The sequence below is a fragment of the Phycodurus eques genome, chromosome 1 (assembly GCF_024500275.1).
Source record: "Phycodurus eques isolate BA_2022a chromosome 1, UOR_Pequ_1.1, whole genome shotgun sequence".
Classification (NCBI taxonomy): Eukaryota; Metazoa; Chordata; class Actinopteri; order Syngnathiformes; family Syngnathidae; genus Phycodurus; species Phycodurus eques.
Window position 1 is genome coordinate 19,016,904 of NC_084525.1, and position 18,840 is coordinate 19,035,743.

At 41.5% G+C, this 18,840-nt stretch overlaps 3 protein-coding genes across 4 annotated transcripts in view; 2 read left to right on the forward strand and 1 right to left on the reverse strand.

Moving 5' to 3' along the window:
• Positions 1–2,708: 2,708 nt before the first annotated feature.
• fam217ba (family with sequence similarity 217 member Ba) lies at positions 2,709–5,939 on the reverse strand. 2 transcript variants are annotated; one of them, XM_061685446.1, is made up of 4 exons: positions 5,435–5,939; positions 5,253–5,352; positions 5,045–5,109; positions 2,709–4,939 (listed from the first exon to the last, which is right to left on the reverse strand). In XM_061685446.1, exons 1-4 carry the CDS (start codon positions 5,539–5,541, stop codon positions 3,559–3,561), a joined length of 1,653 nt encoding a protein of 550 aa, XP_061541430.1. In that variant the 5' UTR covers positions 5,542–5,939; the 3' UTR covers positions 2,709–3,558. The 2 variants fall into 2 exon arrangements, with proteins under 2 accessions (XP_061541430.1, XP_061541508.1); XM_061685524.1 differs by lacking the exons at positions 5,045–5,109; positions 5,253–5,352.
• A 252-nt stretch (positions 5,940–6,191) lies between these two features.
• ppp1r3da (protein phosphatase 1, regulatory subunit 3Da) lies at positions 6,192–10,630 on the forward strand. Its single transcript, XM_061685645.1, is given in 3 exon segments — positions 6,192–6,375; positions 9,348–9,717; positions 9,719–10,630. Coding segments are annotated over 2 exon segments (924 nt in total). The 5' UTR covers positions 6,192–6,375; positions 9,348–9,375; the 3' UTR covers positions 10,301–10,630.
• A 3,833-nt stretch (positions 10,631–14,463) lies between these two features.
• Positions 14,464–18,840, forward strand: part of LOC133413903 (synaptonemal complex protein 2) — a 62,572-nt gene continuing 58,195 nt past the window's right edge. Inside the window, exons 1-2 of the mRNA XM_061698824.1 lie at positions 14,464–14,522; positions 15,272–15,324. Coding sequence (XP_061554808.1) covers positions 15,313–15,324 — 12 coding nt within the window. The 5' untranslated portion in view covers positions 14,464–14,522; positions 15,272–15,312. The remainder of the gene's footprint in view (positions 14,523–15,271; positions 15,325–18,840) is intronic.

Genomic DNA, 18,840 nt, shown 5'->3' on the forward strand with positions numbered 1-18,840 from the left:
AAATGTCTAGGAAGTGGCCAAAAATGAACAGGAAATGCCCCAAAATGAACAGGAAGTGGCCCAAAATGAATCAGAAGTAAACTGCTCAACTGCTTAATTCCTATTCCAAAATGTTTTCAAATTTTCTAAATAAAACCGCAAAAATGCAAAATATTACTTATTTTGCGTTTACCGCTAGTTTCCATATTACTAGACCAAATTGTTCCAATTTCAAACTGTTCAGCTCATTCCACGTCATTCCAAATCATTCCATATATCCATCCATTTTCTGAGCCGCTTCTCCTCACTAGGGTCGCGGGCGTGCTGGAGCCTATCCCAGCTGTCATCGGGCAGGAGGCGGGGTACACCCTGAACTGGTTGCCAGCCAATCGCAGGGCACATAGAAACAAACAACCATTCGCACTCACAGTCACGCCTACGGGCAATTTAGTCTCCAATTAATGCATGTTTTTGGGATGTGGGAGGAAACCGGAGTGCCCGGAGAAAACCCACGCAGGCACGGGGAGAACATGCAAACTCCACACAGGCGGGGACGGGGATTGAACCCCACACCTCAGAATTGTGAGGCTGACGCTCTAACCAGTCGCCCACCGTGCCGCCTCATTCCATATAATGTAATATAATTCCAAATCATTCAACATTTCACATCATTTCATATGATTCCACATTATTCCATATTGTTAAACACCATTCCATATCATTCAATATCATTCCACATTGTTTCATATGATTTAATTTTGCATTTCAGCGTTCACACCCAATTTCTCCAGAAATTGCATAGTCTCGTCTCATTGATAGCATTGCGTTCCAGTGTTGCGTCACCCGCTCGGAGGAGCAAACAGATGCAACTCAATTGGAAAGCTATGTGGCACAGCGTTACATTGAGAACCCCTACCTACTTGGTGGTAATTCATTGACTCAATATAAATAAGTACACTTTTATCAGTAGTAGCAGTAATTTTAAAATACACACATTTAATCGATAATGTTGTATTTATAGCAATCTCAGTGGAAAAACTCCACCTTTGTTCTCCTAATGCATGTCTGCCTGTACATAGGGTAGTGAATGGAAGATTCAAAACCTCCGTATATACCTGACTGCGAAGCATTGAAAACAGGTGGTGGAAACACTGTGCAAAGAGACGGATAACATCTTCATCAGTAGCCTCCAGAGTGTGCAGATTATCATGATAAATGACAAACACTGCTTTGAGCTCTATGGCTGTGACATTATGTTGGATGAGGACCTCAAACCGTGTGAGAGATTACGAGATGGAGTACAGTTTGCTGGAAGATACCGTGAATGTTGTTGACATGGAGGGAAGGTAAATTTCCATGACATCAGAAGGATTGCTGTTTAATTTATTGTTTTGTCACTATTAGTCCCATGTTGAAAAGTTATGACTGAGAAAAATAACTGTCCACACTGCAGATATTAACTGTGCTTCACTTCCTTCGGTTGACTGGGAAGGAGACGAGGGTGGGTGGATATGGACCCATGTGGAATGATGGGCCTGTCTTTAGAGAGGACGTCGACCCAGAAATATTTGAATGTTCATGTTTAAATACCAACACATACTTAGGTATTCATAACATTTAGAGTGTTAATAATGTGTAATCATTTATTACTTTTGTTAATCTTGAACGTTGTTCTTTTTTTTACAGGATGTGGAAATGACTGGGAAAACAAGAGGGTCTATAAAGTTTGATGTCCTTTCACTAAAGAACTTTATATGACAGCTTGGGCCTCATGGTGTCATCTATGTCTGCAAGTAGGTTTACATGTGGAACATTTGTGATCACTTATGGCACTGTTGTTGTGGTTAGTCGACCGACATGTGTAATTCCCAACCACTGTGCAACGGCAGAGATCTTTCAGTGTGGTGCGGGAAATGAATGATCCAGTTTCACTTAATTGTTCCAAAAATTATTTAAGATCATCGCATGTCTTTTTTCAACTCCTCCAGTTATGTAAGCTTTGTGCTCAACTACAGAGGCCCAGATTTCCCAGTAAGTAAATATGTGACTAAATTAAAACAATATCATCATTAATTCAGTATGTATAATTCATATTACATTTTTGTTTGACTGTGTGCTGTGATATTTGTATTTAAAATATGTGCCTTGGCTCAATAAAAGTTGAGAAACACTGGCCTACAAGCACTCAATTTCTCTGCTACTACTCTTTCTTTGAACTACTGTATAACAAGCCATAAAGTCTGGTCTGAAAATTGCAGTGTCTCGGTAAAGATGTATTAAATAAGGATACTCTCGAAATGGTTCTTGAACATATTTTGCCATAAAAACCATTATGAGCACTTCAATCAGTCTGCTCCATATGTGCAAAATATGTATTTCTAGGCCGAACAAAATTTCACATTCAGCATTAAAGAAACCCGCCTGCATCACTAATCCTGCACGCCCTTTTATTTGGCTATATTTCACATAGTTTTAGTACCAAGGTCCTTATTACTAATATATTTACATTTGTGTAACTTGACTTTAGTGAACTCCAAACGCATGACTTAAGATGCAATTACAAAACGTGTTCTAAAGAAGTTCTAAAGTCTGGTGCATGCTGTTACTCATGTTTCATTCAGTTTAGCATCAGTGCAGTGTTAAAATTCTATTTGATCACATAATTTAAGAGTGACAGCACAGTAGACATATCGTTATTGATATTGTTTTTACTTAAATATTTTTCATGGTGTATGATGTGTAAACATAAGAATGACAATGATAAATACAATTCCAACACAATACATTTCATAAATATGGTGTATAAAATTTGGAAAAATATGCATTTACATTCACAGCAAATATTACTGTCATTAATTTCATCAGAGCTCAGCTCTATGCAAAATACAGCTCATTTTCAAAGACATTTGCACTTTAATACACAAGCCCTTTTGAACAAAAACTACTTGCACATGAGAAACTAGCACACTTTCCTTCAGCATGCTGCTATTTATTAGCAAGCCGTCTCGGACAAGGATGCAATGAACACACAGAACAAGTCTTAAAATGAGGCACACCAAAGAGTAAGGTCAAGCAATAAATAAATGAATAAAAGCAAACCAACTAAACTAAAACATTCCTACATTCAAATTGGTATCAGTAATGATTATTGATGATCATTATCCAGTGACAAAAAATATGTATATATTTATGTATATGTATCAATAGCTGGTAACCTGGATTACTTAAATTGAAAGCTGGCAACGAGTTGCCATTTTCATGCCTTTTGTAAATATTAGTAGCATAACAAATAACTATGCAGTGTAGTCTGTTTCAATTTGCATGAAGCTGCGTTTTCTGAGGAAGAGACAGAATAATAACTCCCCCTGCACAGAGGGCAACATTATATATAATCTTTATTTACTGTTCCATATGATGTTGTGCTTTGAAATTCGTATATTCTTATTATTATATGGTACTTCGTGAAAGTTATTTTGACAGAGGTGTAACATTATAACACGCATGTATTACACAGAGGGCAAGCATAGGTTCAAGCTCCAGTGCCAAGTGACCACAGTAAAGCACTTATAGGCCAATGTGTTACTTTGCAGCACATTGGACGTTTTGTGTTTTTCCACCACTAGATGGCGCTTTAGAAAGAGACTGCGGCTCTTTAGCAGCACTTTTCATGGCGGTCTTAGTTGCCTGACCTCCTGCAGCTGTCCTCTGCCAGTTTTCTAATTTCTTCGAGGCGATGGCCCCTTTCTTACTTGCCCCTAAGGTATGTTTCTCAGAACCAGCTGCTTTAACCACACCGGGTTCCTTCTTAACATCGGTCTCAGAGGTGGTTCTGATTCGACTTTTCCTCACCTGACCTCTACCGTTTGCGTTTGTTCCCAATTCCTGGGGTTGTTTTCGAGCGTTTCCTGCTGCATGCATGTGCCTGAGATGGCTCCTGCATGCTGAGGGGCTCACTGGGATCTGGGCTCCATCTCCACCTTGTGCTCCTTGGCTCCTTGATTCTTTGGTGGCTTCTTGCGTCTCGCTGCAACTCCTCTTCACGGGCGCCCCTGGTCGGGTTCTACGCTCTAGCAGTGGGCTTAGACGTGAGTGGCGCTGATAGGCGTAGGCGGAGCAACTCCCATTGCACAAGGGGTAGCGAATGTGACAATGTGGGCAAACTGGCAGGCGGGACTGGGCAGCAGCAGAGGATGGTGACAGGGGATTGATGACACATGGGAAGGCTCGCTGGCTGTGCCGTGGCCCTTTTGGGGAGTTCAGTCGAGATGATGGAGCTGTGTGTGGTCTGGGTGAGTGACCAGATGTTGCCTGAGGCCTTGTGTGTCTCCCAGGTGGGTGGTTGCTCTCAGCTTGAACTGTTTGAATTTGGAGCCACTCTAACTGCAGTAATCTCTCCAGGAATCTCTCCAAAGGCCCCACCGGTTTAGGCCTGGGAGCACCACGACTCTCTGTATAAAGAAACAGTGTGAGCTGTCTAAGGCTCCAGGTGTTGAAAGGTGGAGGAAGAAAGTCTGGGTAACAGTGGATAGGTGTCTCACTCTCGTCATCATCAGCTACATTTCCATGATGTCCCGGGATGTCCAGTGGGAAGTCGTTCGAGTTAATAACCTCAGCTCGGAGATTGAGATGAGGGGGAGTACAAGGCGATGGCAGCACAGGCAGTCTCTCAGAGTCAGACAGGTCACTAGCACTGTCACTGTCGTCGAGCTTGTAGGGCTCCTGAAGGGCCTCTGGTATGGGGGCTGGGGAATGTGTTAGCAGGTGCCCCGGCATGTGTCGTAGCCCTGATATTGGGGAGAGGGGGAGAGAGAGCGCTCGTCGATTCTTGCCCATCGCGCCCTGATTCTGCTGGAGCTCGGTGCTGCATTGTGACATCCGCTGATGGTTTCGCCTTTCCTCACTTCTTTGCTCACTCGAATGTTGTCCAAGTTGAGATCTCGCTTCTCGCTCTTCTGCCGGGCTGTGGGAAACATACACAAACATTGAAAAGCTTGTAAGGAATCAGTGACTGACTGTACCCAAAACAGAGCTTTTGCTAAGAATACAAAATTATCTCAAAACATACCTTGGGAGTTTGCATGTATTTCGAGAGGTGCCAGTTTTAAACTTGAAACTCCTCGGCTGTGAACCCTATAAAACAAACCTCTTTACATAGTACAAACAATTTGCACTACTGTACACTACAGCCATTTTTTTAAACACTTAGATCCCATCTATTATATGAAAAACACAATTTCAATGCTGTCTAAGTTACATATAAGACATCCATTCACCCGCTGCACTGTTCCGACGATGTTCTGGTCCTGCCCTGGTCCTGGCAGGCCACCTTTCACTTGGCCCACAGCTTTCTTCATCTGCTTACCTTTCTTTAAACTGCGCAAATGAGATAGGTCCCGGTCACCTCAACCTGGGCTCGATGCAAGTCAAGTTTTGCATGGTGGAATACATGCCTTACCTGGTGTTTGGTCCGCTACTTTCAGTGTTTTTTACGCGGATCTTCTCGTTGGAAACGACGCGCTTCAGTGTCGTGGATGCTGCGCGCTCCTGTATGATGGGCCCCATGTTGGAGTTTGTCAGCGGCGATGGTCATTTGAGTCTGTTAATTCAATTAACACTCCAGCGAAAGAAAACAAAATCGATCTCGAATCAGATGTTCGGCTTTAGAAATAAGGAGGCTAACACCCATTTCTGAAAAAGTACTGCAGTGCATCATGCGTCAGTGTGGACCTCTGCCGAGCGCGTTGCTACAGTTTTCCCATGTTGTCTCTTCTCTGCGGCAACACATCAGCTTCGACGCCATTGAAGCGGTGGCACAGCAGACGTACATGTCTTTTGCACGTCTTCACTATCGCCATTATGAAATAGATAACACGGCCATACGGGTAATTCGCTTTGTTTGGCTCGCCTTCCCCAGTCAGTGACAGGTTTGTTTAGCTACCAGTGACTGGCTCGCCGCTTGTCCTGACGTACACTGTGCAGGTGCATTGCGGGACTTGTAGTTTAAGCGTTCAATCTTATCTTTTTAAATAAAACAATACAACCATGTTAGGAAGTGGGATTCACGGTTTATGAACGACGACAGAGTCTATCTCTGGAGGGGAAGAAGACAGGTACGAGGAAAACATACTCTACTTGGTTTAAACACAGCCCACTTAATTTCAAATCACTCCATCTCCCATGAAACACCAGTTCAAGTGCAGCTTCATAAAATGCTGCGAGTGTGACAACTGATCGTTATGGAAAGATATTCAGTGGTGCCTTTTGTTTTGTTTGAGGTTTTTGGGACTGATTTCCAGTTGTAGATCAAGTCGTGTTATTATCGCCAAGACTAACACACGTAAATGGAGGATCAAGTCGAGGTTGCAGCATGAAACATAGATCCACGGCTTTTACATGGTGAGATAAACTTAATATCCTCTCTTTATTGATGAGGTTCAACTTCAACATGCATTACACGCAGCCTTAAACGTACTCGCATGAGTACACGCCCGCTGGTTAGTTCCTGCTTTTACTGTTAATGTTTTCACGTGTACAGATAGTCCACCGTGTCCTATTGCCTTCAACTTTGAACCATCACAATGAATTTTGCAGGGAAGTTCGATAGATACTTTGTAGAACCTGAATGACGCTCTGGAGTCCCTTGTGTAATGTAAAACATAGTGTGCGAAGTCCGTCCATCCATTTTCTATTGCGCACATCCATCCTCATAGTCACGGGTGAGCTTGGAGCCTATCTTACTTTGGGCGAGAGGCGGGGTGCAGTAGATGTTGACTCCCCCTCCCTCCCATTGCCAAGTGAGAATAATAATAAATAAATAAAAAACATCCCACTCCCACAGAGATCGTTCCCAATCCTGACAGTTTTTTTTTTTTTTTTAAAACAAGTTTAGAAAGAAAATCTCACCCAATGCCTAGTTTTTTTTTGAGGGGGGGACCCCACTCCCACAGTGATTGATCCCAATCACAAGCAAAGATTTTTCAGAATCCCACTCCCATCTCCCCGACCTCCACCCCTTTTACTCCCAGTCAGTCCTGCTCCATTTTTTCCCCCTCGGTATAAAATTTGCAGTACAACGTCTACCTTAGTCACCGTAGCAAATACATTGAATTACCGTCACGATGAACAAAGAAAACATAAGTTTACTAACAAAAGCCTTATTAGTCCCTTAGTTTAGCAATGTTTAGCGCAATGCTGAGGGGAACAGTCAATATCGATTTGATTAAAAATAAAATTAAATATAACTGCATCATGGTTTCACTCCCATCATGGTTTCCTCTTCCGCCTCCCGGCATCATGGTTCCCACACCCGTCATCTCCCGCCATCATGGTGTCCACTCCCCACTGGTGCGCCAAACCCTCTATTACAATTTTATTTTAAAAAACACAAACGTATTAATACGTCTTTGGCACTAAATGGATGGGTTTATGAAAACGTATTAACATGTCTTTGGCACTAAATGACTTAATTGTAAAGCTATGCCTATCATTAGTAAAAATCAATTAATGGCTTTGCCTGCAGAGCTGCCAACCTATAGAAATTCACTTCCAGAACAATTGGTCTGAAGATTACCGTGGCACAGTTATTGCAGTATGTTATGTAGTAGGAAACATAATTCTGCATACTGTTCAGTACCACAACATAATAAATAATAATAAATTATGGCTTCAATATTTGTTATTTTACTGTATTTATTACATCAACCACGTAATGGTGCGCGCATTTGCAGCCAAATGTCTTCTCTTGCCTACTCTTTTTGTATTTCCTCTATCCACAATTGTTGCTGAAATGGTGCACATTCCCCATTGTAGGACTATCCATCCATCCATTTTCTGTACCGCTTTTCCTCACTAGGATCGCAGGCGTGCTGGAGCCTATCCCAGCAATATTCGGGCGAGAAGCGGGGTACAGCCTGAACTGGTCGCCAGCCAATCGCAGATTGTAGGACTAATCTGAACCTTTATTATATTAATGTACTTTTAAATTTATAGGCCCTTTTTCTCAAGTGATGTAGCAGCAGTGACGTATCAATTCATTTCTGGTTTCCAGTCCCAGTGTTATGTAGCTGTTTAGGGTTATTATGTATTTCAGTATTTACCTCTATCGACGTATTAATTTGGTTGTGCTGTAATGCCCAGTGTTTGCACCAGGTTTTCCTGTAATGCCCAGTGGTTCCACCAGGTAGCGCAGTAGGTACAGTGATATATTGACTTGACTTCAGCTGTTCTGTTTTTACTCTGCTACTGCTCTGAACGCTTCTTCAACCATGAGTGGGCCAAATAAAAGAAAGGTCGACAGTGAGTGCCGAGTGTTTAATATAGAATGGACTACTAAATAATTTTTCACTGAAGTCCGGTCAAAGGCTGTATGTCAAATTTGATAAGAAACCATTGCGGTTTTAGAGGAATATAACATCAGCCGTCACTTTTCTACCAAGCAAGCTGATTATGCTAACAGCCAATCAACGCAGGAACTGATGGTTACGGCTCAGCGGTTAAAATCAAGCTTGCAGGCTCACCAAAACACCTTTTTCTGACTAACTGCCATCCAAGATTCAGTCACACAAGACCCTGAAACAGCGCCATGGGAGCTGCTGATGGAACTGATTGGTCTCCAATGTGATACTGTCTTAAAAGAAAAATTTAACTCTCTTACACTGGATGAGATTTATGCTTCATTATGCGCAGACAGATTTCCAAAAATCCAGACGATGGCATAGAGGATGCTGGTGGTGTTTGGCTCTACATGTGTGTAAACAGAGTTTTAGTGTGATGAACACCAACAAAACATCCTACAAATCCCAGCTGAGTGATGAACACCTCAGATGTGTTCTGAGAATTGCCACAACAAAACTAATACCAGACTTTGATGCACTGGCAAAAATAGGTGATCAACAAAATAACACTGTTCCCATTAAAAGTAAATCTAAGTATTAACACTACAATGGCTTTTTTTATTTTTTTTTATGTAAGCATCTGGTCCTGGCTTGGCCTACCTGTCAAATTTTAAAAGGCAATGTGGCCCCTGAGCCAAAATGTTTGCCCACCCCTGCTCTAGGCTGTGTCTTAAAATAGTGACATCCCAGTCAGTTCAACAACTTGGGCAGCAAAGCCCAGTGGGCATTGCTCGTTAATAGCAACATTTCTTAACTATGTGTACAAGCTCGCACGTTGGCTGTGGAACAGCTATCAGTTAGCAGCAGTAAATTGTTATGTTATTTTGCTCGTTTTATTCCGGTGCCAAAAATATTTTGTTCTGAAACCGAAAATGCACTTTTGGGCTATTTTCGGCCGAAAACATTTCGGCCACCGGAATTTCAGTGCATCACTTATAAAAACAAGAATTGATTGATTCCCAACATTCTTTGCAGGTGAACAGGGCACCAGTTTTCTGACAGCATGGACGGAGGATGGTTTATTGGACAAGAGAAGATTTTGCCCACAACATCTGAACAGGAGACACATTTTTCTAGCTCCTGTAGATTATTTTCAAAGCCCTGTGTGACCATCAAACTGAACGACATGCTACGGCAAGTGAAAAGTGATGTGGAGAAGAGGCCTATTCCCATCCGCCCACCAGGATCCAAAGTGTCAACGACAAGCGGTCGTAACCTCCACAATCCCTCATGTGAACCCATACCAAAATCCATCATCCGACAACGCTCACAGTCTCTACCCCCTACCACAGAAAAGAGGAGGAAATGCAGACATGTTGGTGTACGATTTATTGATTCCCTGGGTCCTTGACCTGGAAGATATCAAACTTTTTAAATCTGGAGATGAACCATCCATACCACATCATGTCAGCTTTAGATTGCTGATGGCTGCAGAGTTGGCAGATGGAAACCATTTGGAGATATCCTTGCCCTACTTAAAACCACTTTTCGACCAAGAAACTGGCAATCATCCAGGATTTTTGCATCGGCTCTTCAAGCACAAAGTGTGTCTTGAGAGAGTTCTGTGTTTTGAATTTGGTGTAATCGGAATCGCTCAGGTGCTCAATCTAGATTTTGAGAAAGATGTAGCAGCTCGCTATTCATTTACAGAGTGGAAGACCTGCACAGAAACCAAGGCCTCATGGGTCTCTACCAGCTCCAAGATCTGTGAAGGAGGAGGTCAACTCACTTGTGATATGTTCCGTTTCCATCTGCCTGTTCCTCCATTCCTGCAGCCTGGGGCAGTGTTAGAATTTGCCATCAAGTACAAAGTTTGTGGAGCTGAATACTGGGACAATAATGAAGGTGAAAATTACAAGTTAGTTTGCCATAACTACAAGCACAGTGTGCCCAAAGAATGTGAGGATAGCATGGTTCACTTTTTTTAGGATGCTGCCTGAAGACATTAAAAAAACTTAAAAGCACACTTCTTGAAAATGGCACAAATGGGAAAATGGACACAGGAGAAATTAACGCTGATGTAAATGCATTTATATCTGTCTGCAGCGTCGAGTTTAACTTTTGTGTCTTTTCATATTTCCACATTTGATTTGCACAAGAAAGCACTTCTATGTTTCGACTTGCATTTGAAACAAGGCTCACAAAATGTCCTGTAATTTACTGTATATACAGTATTTACTGACACACTTTTCTTCCCAGCCATGTATTTCAATAAAAAAAAAAAACAGTCTCCATAGAATAGCGTATGAGCCACAAATCTTTGTGAAACCCAATGTGTGTGTGTGTGTGTTGGGGGGGGGGGGGCCTCTGGGATATCTTTTGTCATGTGTTAATGTAAAACGAATTATTTCTGTATTATTATTTGTGTAAAAAATATGTGATCAAATCTAATTTATTTTTCAGTAAAAGAAGTAGTACACGTTGTAATACCGATACTTACTGTACTGATTGCCGTCATACAAGGAAGTACTATAATAACCATAAGGATTCTCAAATGTGGTTTAATCTCAGTGAAACGTTATGGCGATTGGCGATGATATGTTGTGCTTTAATCATCAACGCAGCAGAAAATGTTCATGTTAAGAGAAAAGTAAGACAGAATACCTGTCTGGTCCCATTTCAGAAATGAGTGAATTATTATTCGGTATATTATGGTATACAGCTTCGGAAGATGACGATGCACATCCTAGCATTCAGCACGTGAAATCAAACTAATGCAATATGAGCAGGAAAAAGCTTGAGGACAACTGCAAGCATGCAGTAAAAAAACTGTCTACCATAGTTGGACTGACTTTCTTATTTAGTCAGTCCAACTATGGTAGACAGCTGTTGTGTGCCAGGATGTCAGAACAAATGAGACGATAGGAAGTGGAGAGCATTTGTCCGCATTCCAGACTATATGCCATCAATTTTTGAAAGTTCCCCCAAAATGTATATCCTTGTTTTGTTTCTAAATATAATGCATTCAATATGGCTGAAGATAAGTGCTGAAAATGTGCAAAAACTGATAACAATACCGGACTATAAATCGCTCCGGAGTAAAAATCGCACCAGCCAAAAAATGCATAATAAAGAAGGAAAAAACATATATAAGTTGCATTGGAGTATAAGTCGCATTTTTGGGGGAAATTTATTTGATAAAATCCAACACCAAGAAGAGACATTTATTCTTGAAAGGCAATTTAAAATAAAATGGAACAGAGAACAACAGGCTGAATAGGTTTTACGGTATGCTAACATAACACATTCCGCTAACGTTACATGACGCATAAACAAGTAACTGAGAACGTGCCTGGTATGTTAACGTAACATCTTAACAGTTATTCAGATAACTATAGCATAAAGAACATGCTAACCAGTTCACCAAACCATCAGTGTCACTGCAAATCACTACATCCAATGAGATCTTCATCCTCTGTGTCACTTCGAGTGCGAAGAGGCTGGGATGAGAATCAGCACCTCCAAATCTGAGACCATGGTGCTCAGTCGGAAAAGGGTGGAGTGCCCTCTCCAGTTCTGGGATGAGATCCTTCCCCAAGTGGAGGAGTTCAACTATCTTGGGGTCTTGTTCATGAGTGAGGGAAGAATGGAACGGGAGATTGACAGGCGGATCGGTGCAGCGTCTGCAGTAATGCAGACTTTGTATTGGTTTGTTGTGGTAAAGAAGGAGCTAAGCTGAAAGGCGAATCTCTCTATTTACCAGTCGATCTACGTTCCTACCCTCACCTATGGTCACGAGTGTGGGTCGTGACCGAAAGAACCAGATCCCGGATACAAGCGGCCGAAAAGAGTTTCCTTCGTAGGGTGCCCGGGTTCTCCCTGAGAGATAGGGTGAGAACCTCGTTCATCCGGGAGGAGCTCAGAGTAGAGCTGCTGGTCCTCCGCATTGAGAGGAGTCAGATGAAGTGGCTCGGGCATCTGTTTAGGATGCCTCCAGGTCGCCTCCCTGGTGAGGTGTTCCAGGGCATGTCCCACCGGGAGGAGACCCCGGGGACGCCCCAGGACACGCTGGAGAGACTACGTCTCTCTGCTTGCCTAGGAACGCCTCGGTATCCCCTCGGAAGAGCTAGAGGAAGTGGCTGCAGAGAGGGAAGTCTGGGCTTCCCTGCTAAAGCTACTACCCCCGCGACCCGACCTCGGATAACCGAAAGAAAATGGGAAGATGGATGGATAGTTAGGTCACTGATGTATTGGTACACTCGCCTGACTTTGGTGCAGGCAGCGTGGGTTCAGTTCCACTCAGTGACGGTGTGAATGTGAGTGCGAATGGTTGTCTGTGTCTACATGTGCCCTGCGACTGACTGGCGACCAGTTCAGGGTGTAGTCTGCCTTTCGCCTGAAGTCAGCTGGGATAGGCTCCAGCGCTGAGTGACCCTATCCAGGATAAGATGTGTTGAAAGTGGATGGATGGATAGTTTAAGTTACTCTTTTGCATTTTTTTTTTCTTTTTTTCTGTGTTTTTTAGCACCAGAGAGAGCAGGGATGTCCCTGGTCCACCACACACACACGAATAAAACTTGTGCTGCAAGACAACAAAAATAAATTAAAAAAAGCCTGTTGTTGCTAATGCCCGTATTAGAGACAACATGACGTCCATAAACCATGTGATGTGGATTCAACCAGTGCGAAGCAGTGTGCCAAGTTTATTATTACTATTATTATTATTAGATCAAGTATACAAAGTGCTTAAAGAAAATTTTATACCACTGGGTATGGTACAGTAGTTCCAAATAAATTTAATTTTTCACAAACTTGAGCGTTTTCAAAGCCTTTTTGTTACTTGAGTCCTTCAGGAGTTTCATGTAAGAGAAAAATGGGTAAAGGAAGGTAATTGGTTTGTATATTTACATTTGTAAAGATACAATTTTGACCAGATTAACAGGATGAAGATGTATAAATGCATCTTCATTTTCTTGTTTTCTCAAAAAACAATATCCCATTTTAGATTGAAGTTCTTGTGTAGATTTCTGATGACGAAGTTGCAGAAGGTCTTCCAGATCCTGGAGTAATACCATGTCCAAAAGAAGTGTTGAATTGTCTGTGGATGAGTTCCAAAAAATGAACAGTTGGTATCAATGTCCCCTTTAGATTTTTTCATAAAGTGGTAAACTTTAATGGAATGGTGGACAACTGGTTAGCACATCTGTCTCAAAGTTGTGAGGACTGGGGTTCAAATCCCGGCCTCGCCTGTGTGGAGTTTGCATGTTCTCCCCGTGCCTGTGTGGGTTTTCTCCCGGCACTCCGGCTTCCTCCGACATCCCAGAAAACATGCTTGATAGGTTGATTGAAGACTCTAAATTGCCCGTAGTCGTGAATGTCATTGCGGATGGTTGTTTGTTTATATGTGCCCTGCGATTGGCTGGAAACCAGTTCAGGGTGGACCTCTTGCCTGAAGATGGCTGGGATAGGCTCAAGCATGCCAGCGACCCTTGTGACGATAAGCGGTAAAGAAAATGGATGGATATATATATATATATATATATATATTTTTCACCTTGTTTGTTTTCACAAAGCTGTTAGGAATTTTACCTTTTTCAATAGAATATCATCTACAAATTGGTTCTAATACAATACAACATGAGGAATAGATACATATTAATATTATTTCAGAATGAATTCATTCTGAAATAAAACTCGAATATTTTTATTCCATTTTTTGTCATGTAAAAGACAGATTTATCCCTGTTCCTGAATTGAAAGCATTGGGAGGAGGGCAAACTTGCATTTATCAACAGCATAATGATACCTGAACTGATATCTGATATCAAAAAGTATAGCATAGTGATTGGGTGTAATTGGGAATTGATAAAAATTGTTTGTTGTTTAAAAATTCTGGGTAAAACATAACATGCCCATTGCTGTTAAAAGGCTGAAAGACCAAGATGTCTTTCTCCACCCAATTATCAAAGTATGTAAATTTGTTTTAAAATAGAATGTTACCATTATTCCAGATTATGTGTCAATACACTGAGTTCAAAGTGTTTATTTTCTACGGTTTTACAGTAAACCGGATTCTCGTTTCCGTCGGACAAGTACCCGGCTGTTGGACTTGATTCGTTTTTTGTCACCGTAGCGGCACTTGTGGAAAACCAGCTAATTGGACAACAGGATTTGGCGGTCGTACACCAACCACATCAGTGGACTAGAGGAGTAAGTAAACTTGCTTTATAAATAACGTATTACCTGATAGCGCACTGTCACCGTTTTAGTTGTTGCTCACCTCCTTGTGAAGTGAATTCTATCGTAAGGTTATTTTACGTGTTTTAAACATGAACCCTTTCGACGACTGCGTGTCATGCTAAACTTGCTTGGAGACATTTACGCCACCTAGCATAAACCAACGTCTTAGCTAATGAAGCCGCGTTGCTCCTTTTGTATATGTAGAGGGTCAATTCAGTGACTTATTTCGTTTACATTCATAGCCCTCTTCAGTAAAACAAAATTAGAAAAAATGGTGGCATTAGTCTTAGTGGCAAATCCAATATAGCCCCTAAGCACACACAGACGCACGCACGCGCACGCACACATCTCCCAAAACATACATGAGACTTGGCTTTCGGTGGAAATTTCAGGATGAACCAATAATGCACTGCATGAAATGTACACTGTGATCGCACCATCTATGGTCAACCAGGCCTCCTCTTTCATGTACTGTACATCTGCTTCATACAATAAGAGTATGAATGGATGTTTGTTTGATATCTTTGTTATTTTATGTTTTTTTGCATTGTTTTTGTTACAGTGGCCTCTTTCAAAGCAACCTCTGTATGTTTCAAATTTATTAAGGACAGACAGTAAATGTAAACCATGCCATACACGTGAACTTTATTTGACCTCCAAACTTGTCTTAAATGTTTTAAGTGGGTGTCTGTACATGTTTTTTTCCCTTTCCCCCCCAGACGTTTTGAAGATAAAATCAAATCTCACTGAAGTAAGAAGAATGGCCTCAGAGGTATAAGATGTTACATTGTACAGCAGTGTTTCCCAACCTTTGTTGAGCCAAGGCACATGTCTTACATTAGAAAAAGCTCACAGCACACCGACAAAAAATGTTACAAAAAAATAAATGGAAATGCCATTATTCCATTCCAGCCAAACAAAAAAATAGTGTGACATGTTTAATAAGAAAAATGTTACTACAGAATTGCACTTTATAAAAACCTAATCCATTAGGGCTCCACGATTGTGGCCAAAATGATTATCACCATTATTTCAATCAATATTGAAATTACAATCTTAAATTATGATTATTCCTCAATTAAGGGAAAACATCTGTATTTATATTGCACTACTTTTCAACAAATATGTAAATAGTTTTCAGTGCAAAATGAAACTTTAATAATGAAAAAAATGATAGATAAAAAATATAATTTACGCAAGAATTTCAAATGAATACATTTGTGTATGAACGTGTGTGTGAGAATTGGTGAATGTGAGACTTTGTAAAGGGTTTTGGGCACTGTGATAGTGTGGATAAAGCGCTATATAATTGCAGTCCATTTACCATATGCTATTACTAGACTTTCCACCGATTTAATCGGCGTTATCGGTATCGGCCGATAGTTAGCATTTTAGGCTGATCGGTTTTCATGTCATAAGTCGCCAATCCGATAAATGACGTCATCGATCGGCTCCGCACAAGAAATTTAAAATGCTAGAGAATAATTTGAGCTGGTACTGGCTCCAGCACGCCCGCAACCCTTGTGAGGATAAACTGTACAGAAAATGGATGAATGGATGGATGGGTACAGTATACAGTACACAAGTATATACAATAAATGAACAAGTCATGTAAATAGACACATTGCTCCATCTTGTGATCGGACCGGTGATCGGTTATCGTTTTTTTTAAGCTTGCTGATCGGCCCCAAAATCCTGATCATTTAAAGCCTAATACATACCTACGCTACTACAAGTAGATTACATACATTACATTACATTACATTACATTACATTACAACAAGTAGATTTCATGATGAAACACAGAAAACCATTACGACTAAGGTCCGGTACACACATAAAGTAAGTTGGCCTGTTAGCCCCTTCCTGACCAAGCACGTCAAACACCCGATAATCTTATGTTTTATAAGATTATGCTATAAAATTGTCGGACTAATTAAGTAAAATTGGATAACTTCAGCGGCACGGTGAACGACTGGTTAGAGTGTCTGCCTCACAGTTCTGAGGACTGGGGTTCAATCCCCAGCCCCGCCTGTGTGGAGTTTGCATGTTCTCCCCGTGCCTGTGTGGGTTTTCTCCTGGCTCTCCGGTTTCTTCCCACATCCCAAAAACATGCACGGTAGGTTAATTGAAGGATCTAAATTGCCCGAAGGTGTGAATGTGAGTGCGATTGGCTGGCAACCAATTCAGGGTGTACCCCGCCTCCTGCCCGATGATAGCTGGGATAGGCTCCAGCACTACCGCGACCCTTGTGAGGATAAGCGGCTCAGAAAATGGATGGATGGATGGATGGATAACTTCACACTAAATGATCTCTCATGACACATTAATGTGCTGCAATACAGTGGTTTGAAATAACTCATAATAACTGATATACAACCGCCTCACCCGCAAAGCCCTCCGCATAGCGGTGGATGTTACCCATCCATCTCACAGCCTCTTCAGTCTGCTGCCATCAGGGAGGAGACTGTGGAATCTGCGGGCCAGGACCAGCCGACTTAAAGGCAGTTTTATTCATCAGGCTGTCAGGAAGCTTAACTCTCTGGCCGCTCTGGCCCTTCTACCTCGTTTGTCCTCTGGCCTCCTGAACTCTGAACCCCCACGCACATGTACATGCGTACACACGCGCACACCATCCCACGCTCCCTTCTAATGTGTAAATGTCTTTATGTGCCTTGGTACTCAGACTTTGACTATGTTGCACATGTCTCCTAATCTTTGATATTTGTACATTAAATTTGTAATTTTTATACTTTTTATGCCATAGTTTTATCCAGCTTCTTTATACTGATGTTTATTATACGACCCCAATTCCAATAAAGTTGGGACGTTGTGTTAAACATAAATAAAAACAGAATACAATGATTTGCAAAGCATGTTCGACCTATATTTAATTGAATACACTACAAAGACAAGATATTTAATGTTCAAACTGATAAACTTTATTGTTTTTAGCAAATAATCATTAACTTTTATTTTAATTTTATGGCTGCAGCATGTTCCGAAAAAGCTGGGACAGGGTCATGTTTACCACTGTGTTACATCACCTTTTCTTTTAACAACATTCAATAAACGTTTGGGAACTGAGGACACTAATTGTTGAAGTTTTGTAGGTGGAATTCTTTCCCATTTTTGCTTGATCTAAAGCTTCAGCTGTTCAACAGTCCGGGCTCTCCGTTGTCGTATTTTACGCTTCATAATACGCAGACATTTTCAATGGGAGACAGGTCTGGACTGCAGGCAGGCCAGTCTACTAGCCACACTATTACTACGAAGCCACACTGTTGTAACACGTGCAGAAGTTGGTTTGGCATTGTCTTGCTGAAATAAGCAGGGGCGTCCATGAAAAAGACGTTGCTTGGATGGCAGCATATGTTTCTCCAAAACCTGTATGTAGCTTTCAGCATTAATGGTGCCTTCACAGATGTGTAAGTTACCCATGCCATTGGCACTAACACAGCCCCATACCATCACAGATGCTGGCTTTTGAACTTTGCATCCATAACAGTCCGGATGGTTCTTTTCCTCTTTGGCCCGGAGGACACGACGTCCACAATTTCCCAAAACAATTTGAAATGTGGACTCGTCGGACCACAGAACACTTTTCCACTTTGCATCAGTCCATCTTAGATGAGCTGTGTTGTTGATAAATGGCTTTTGGTTTGCATAGTAGAGTTTCAAGTTGCACTTACGGATGTAGCGCCGAACTGGTTTTCTGAAGTGTTCCTGAGCCCATGTGGTGATATCCTTTAAACATTGATGTCGGTTTTTGATGCAGTGTCGCCTGAGGGATCGAAGGTCACGGGCATTCAATGTTGGTTTTCGGCCTTGCCGCTTACATGCAGTGATTTCTCCAGATTCTCTGAACCTTTTGATGATAATATGGACTGTATATGATTAAATCCCTAAATTCCTTGGAATTGTATGTTGAGGAATATTGTCCTTAAACTGTTCGACTATTTTCTCACGCACTTGTTCACAAAGAGGTAAACCTCGCCCCATCTTTGCTTGTGAATGACTGAGCAATGCAGGGAAGCTCCTTTTATACCCAATCATGGCACCCACCTCTTTCCAATTAGCCTGTTCACCTGTGGGATGTACCAACCAGGTGTTTGATGAGCATTCCTCAACTTTCTCAGTCTTTTTTGCCACCTGTCCCAGCTTTTTTGGAACGTGTTGCAGCCATAAAATTCAAAGTTAATGATTATTTGCTAAAAACAATAAAGTTTATCAGTTTGAACATTAAATATCTTGTCTTTGTAGTCTATTCGATTAAATATAGGTTGAA

What these genes read in the sequence shown, in the direction of transcription:
- fam217ba (XM_061685446.1), bottom strand. Translation starts at nt 5,541, where the DNA reads ATGGGGCCCATCATACAGGAGCGCGCAGCATCCACGACACTGAAGCGC. An exon ending in AGTAGCGGACCAAACACCAG is followed by an intron (nt 5,353 to 5,434) that starts GTAAGGCATGTA and finishes TCATTTGCGCAG; the next exon opens with TTTAAAGAAAGGTAAGCAGA. An exon ending in AATACATGCAAACTCCCAAG is followed by an intron (nt 4,940 to 5,044) that starts GTATGTTTTGAG and finishes TGTTTCCCACAG; the next exon opens with CCCGGCAGAAGAGCGAGAAG.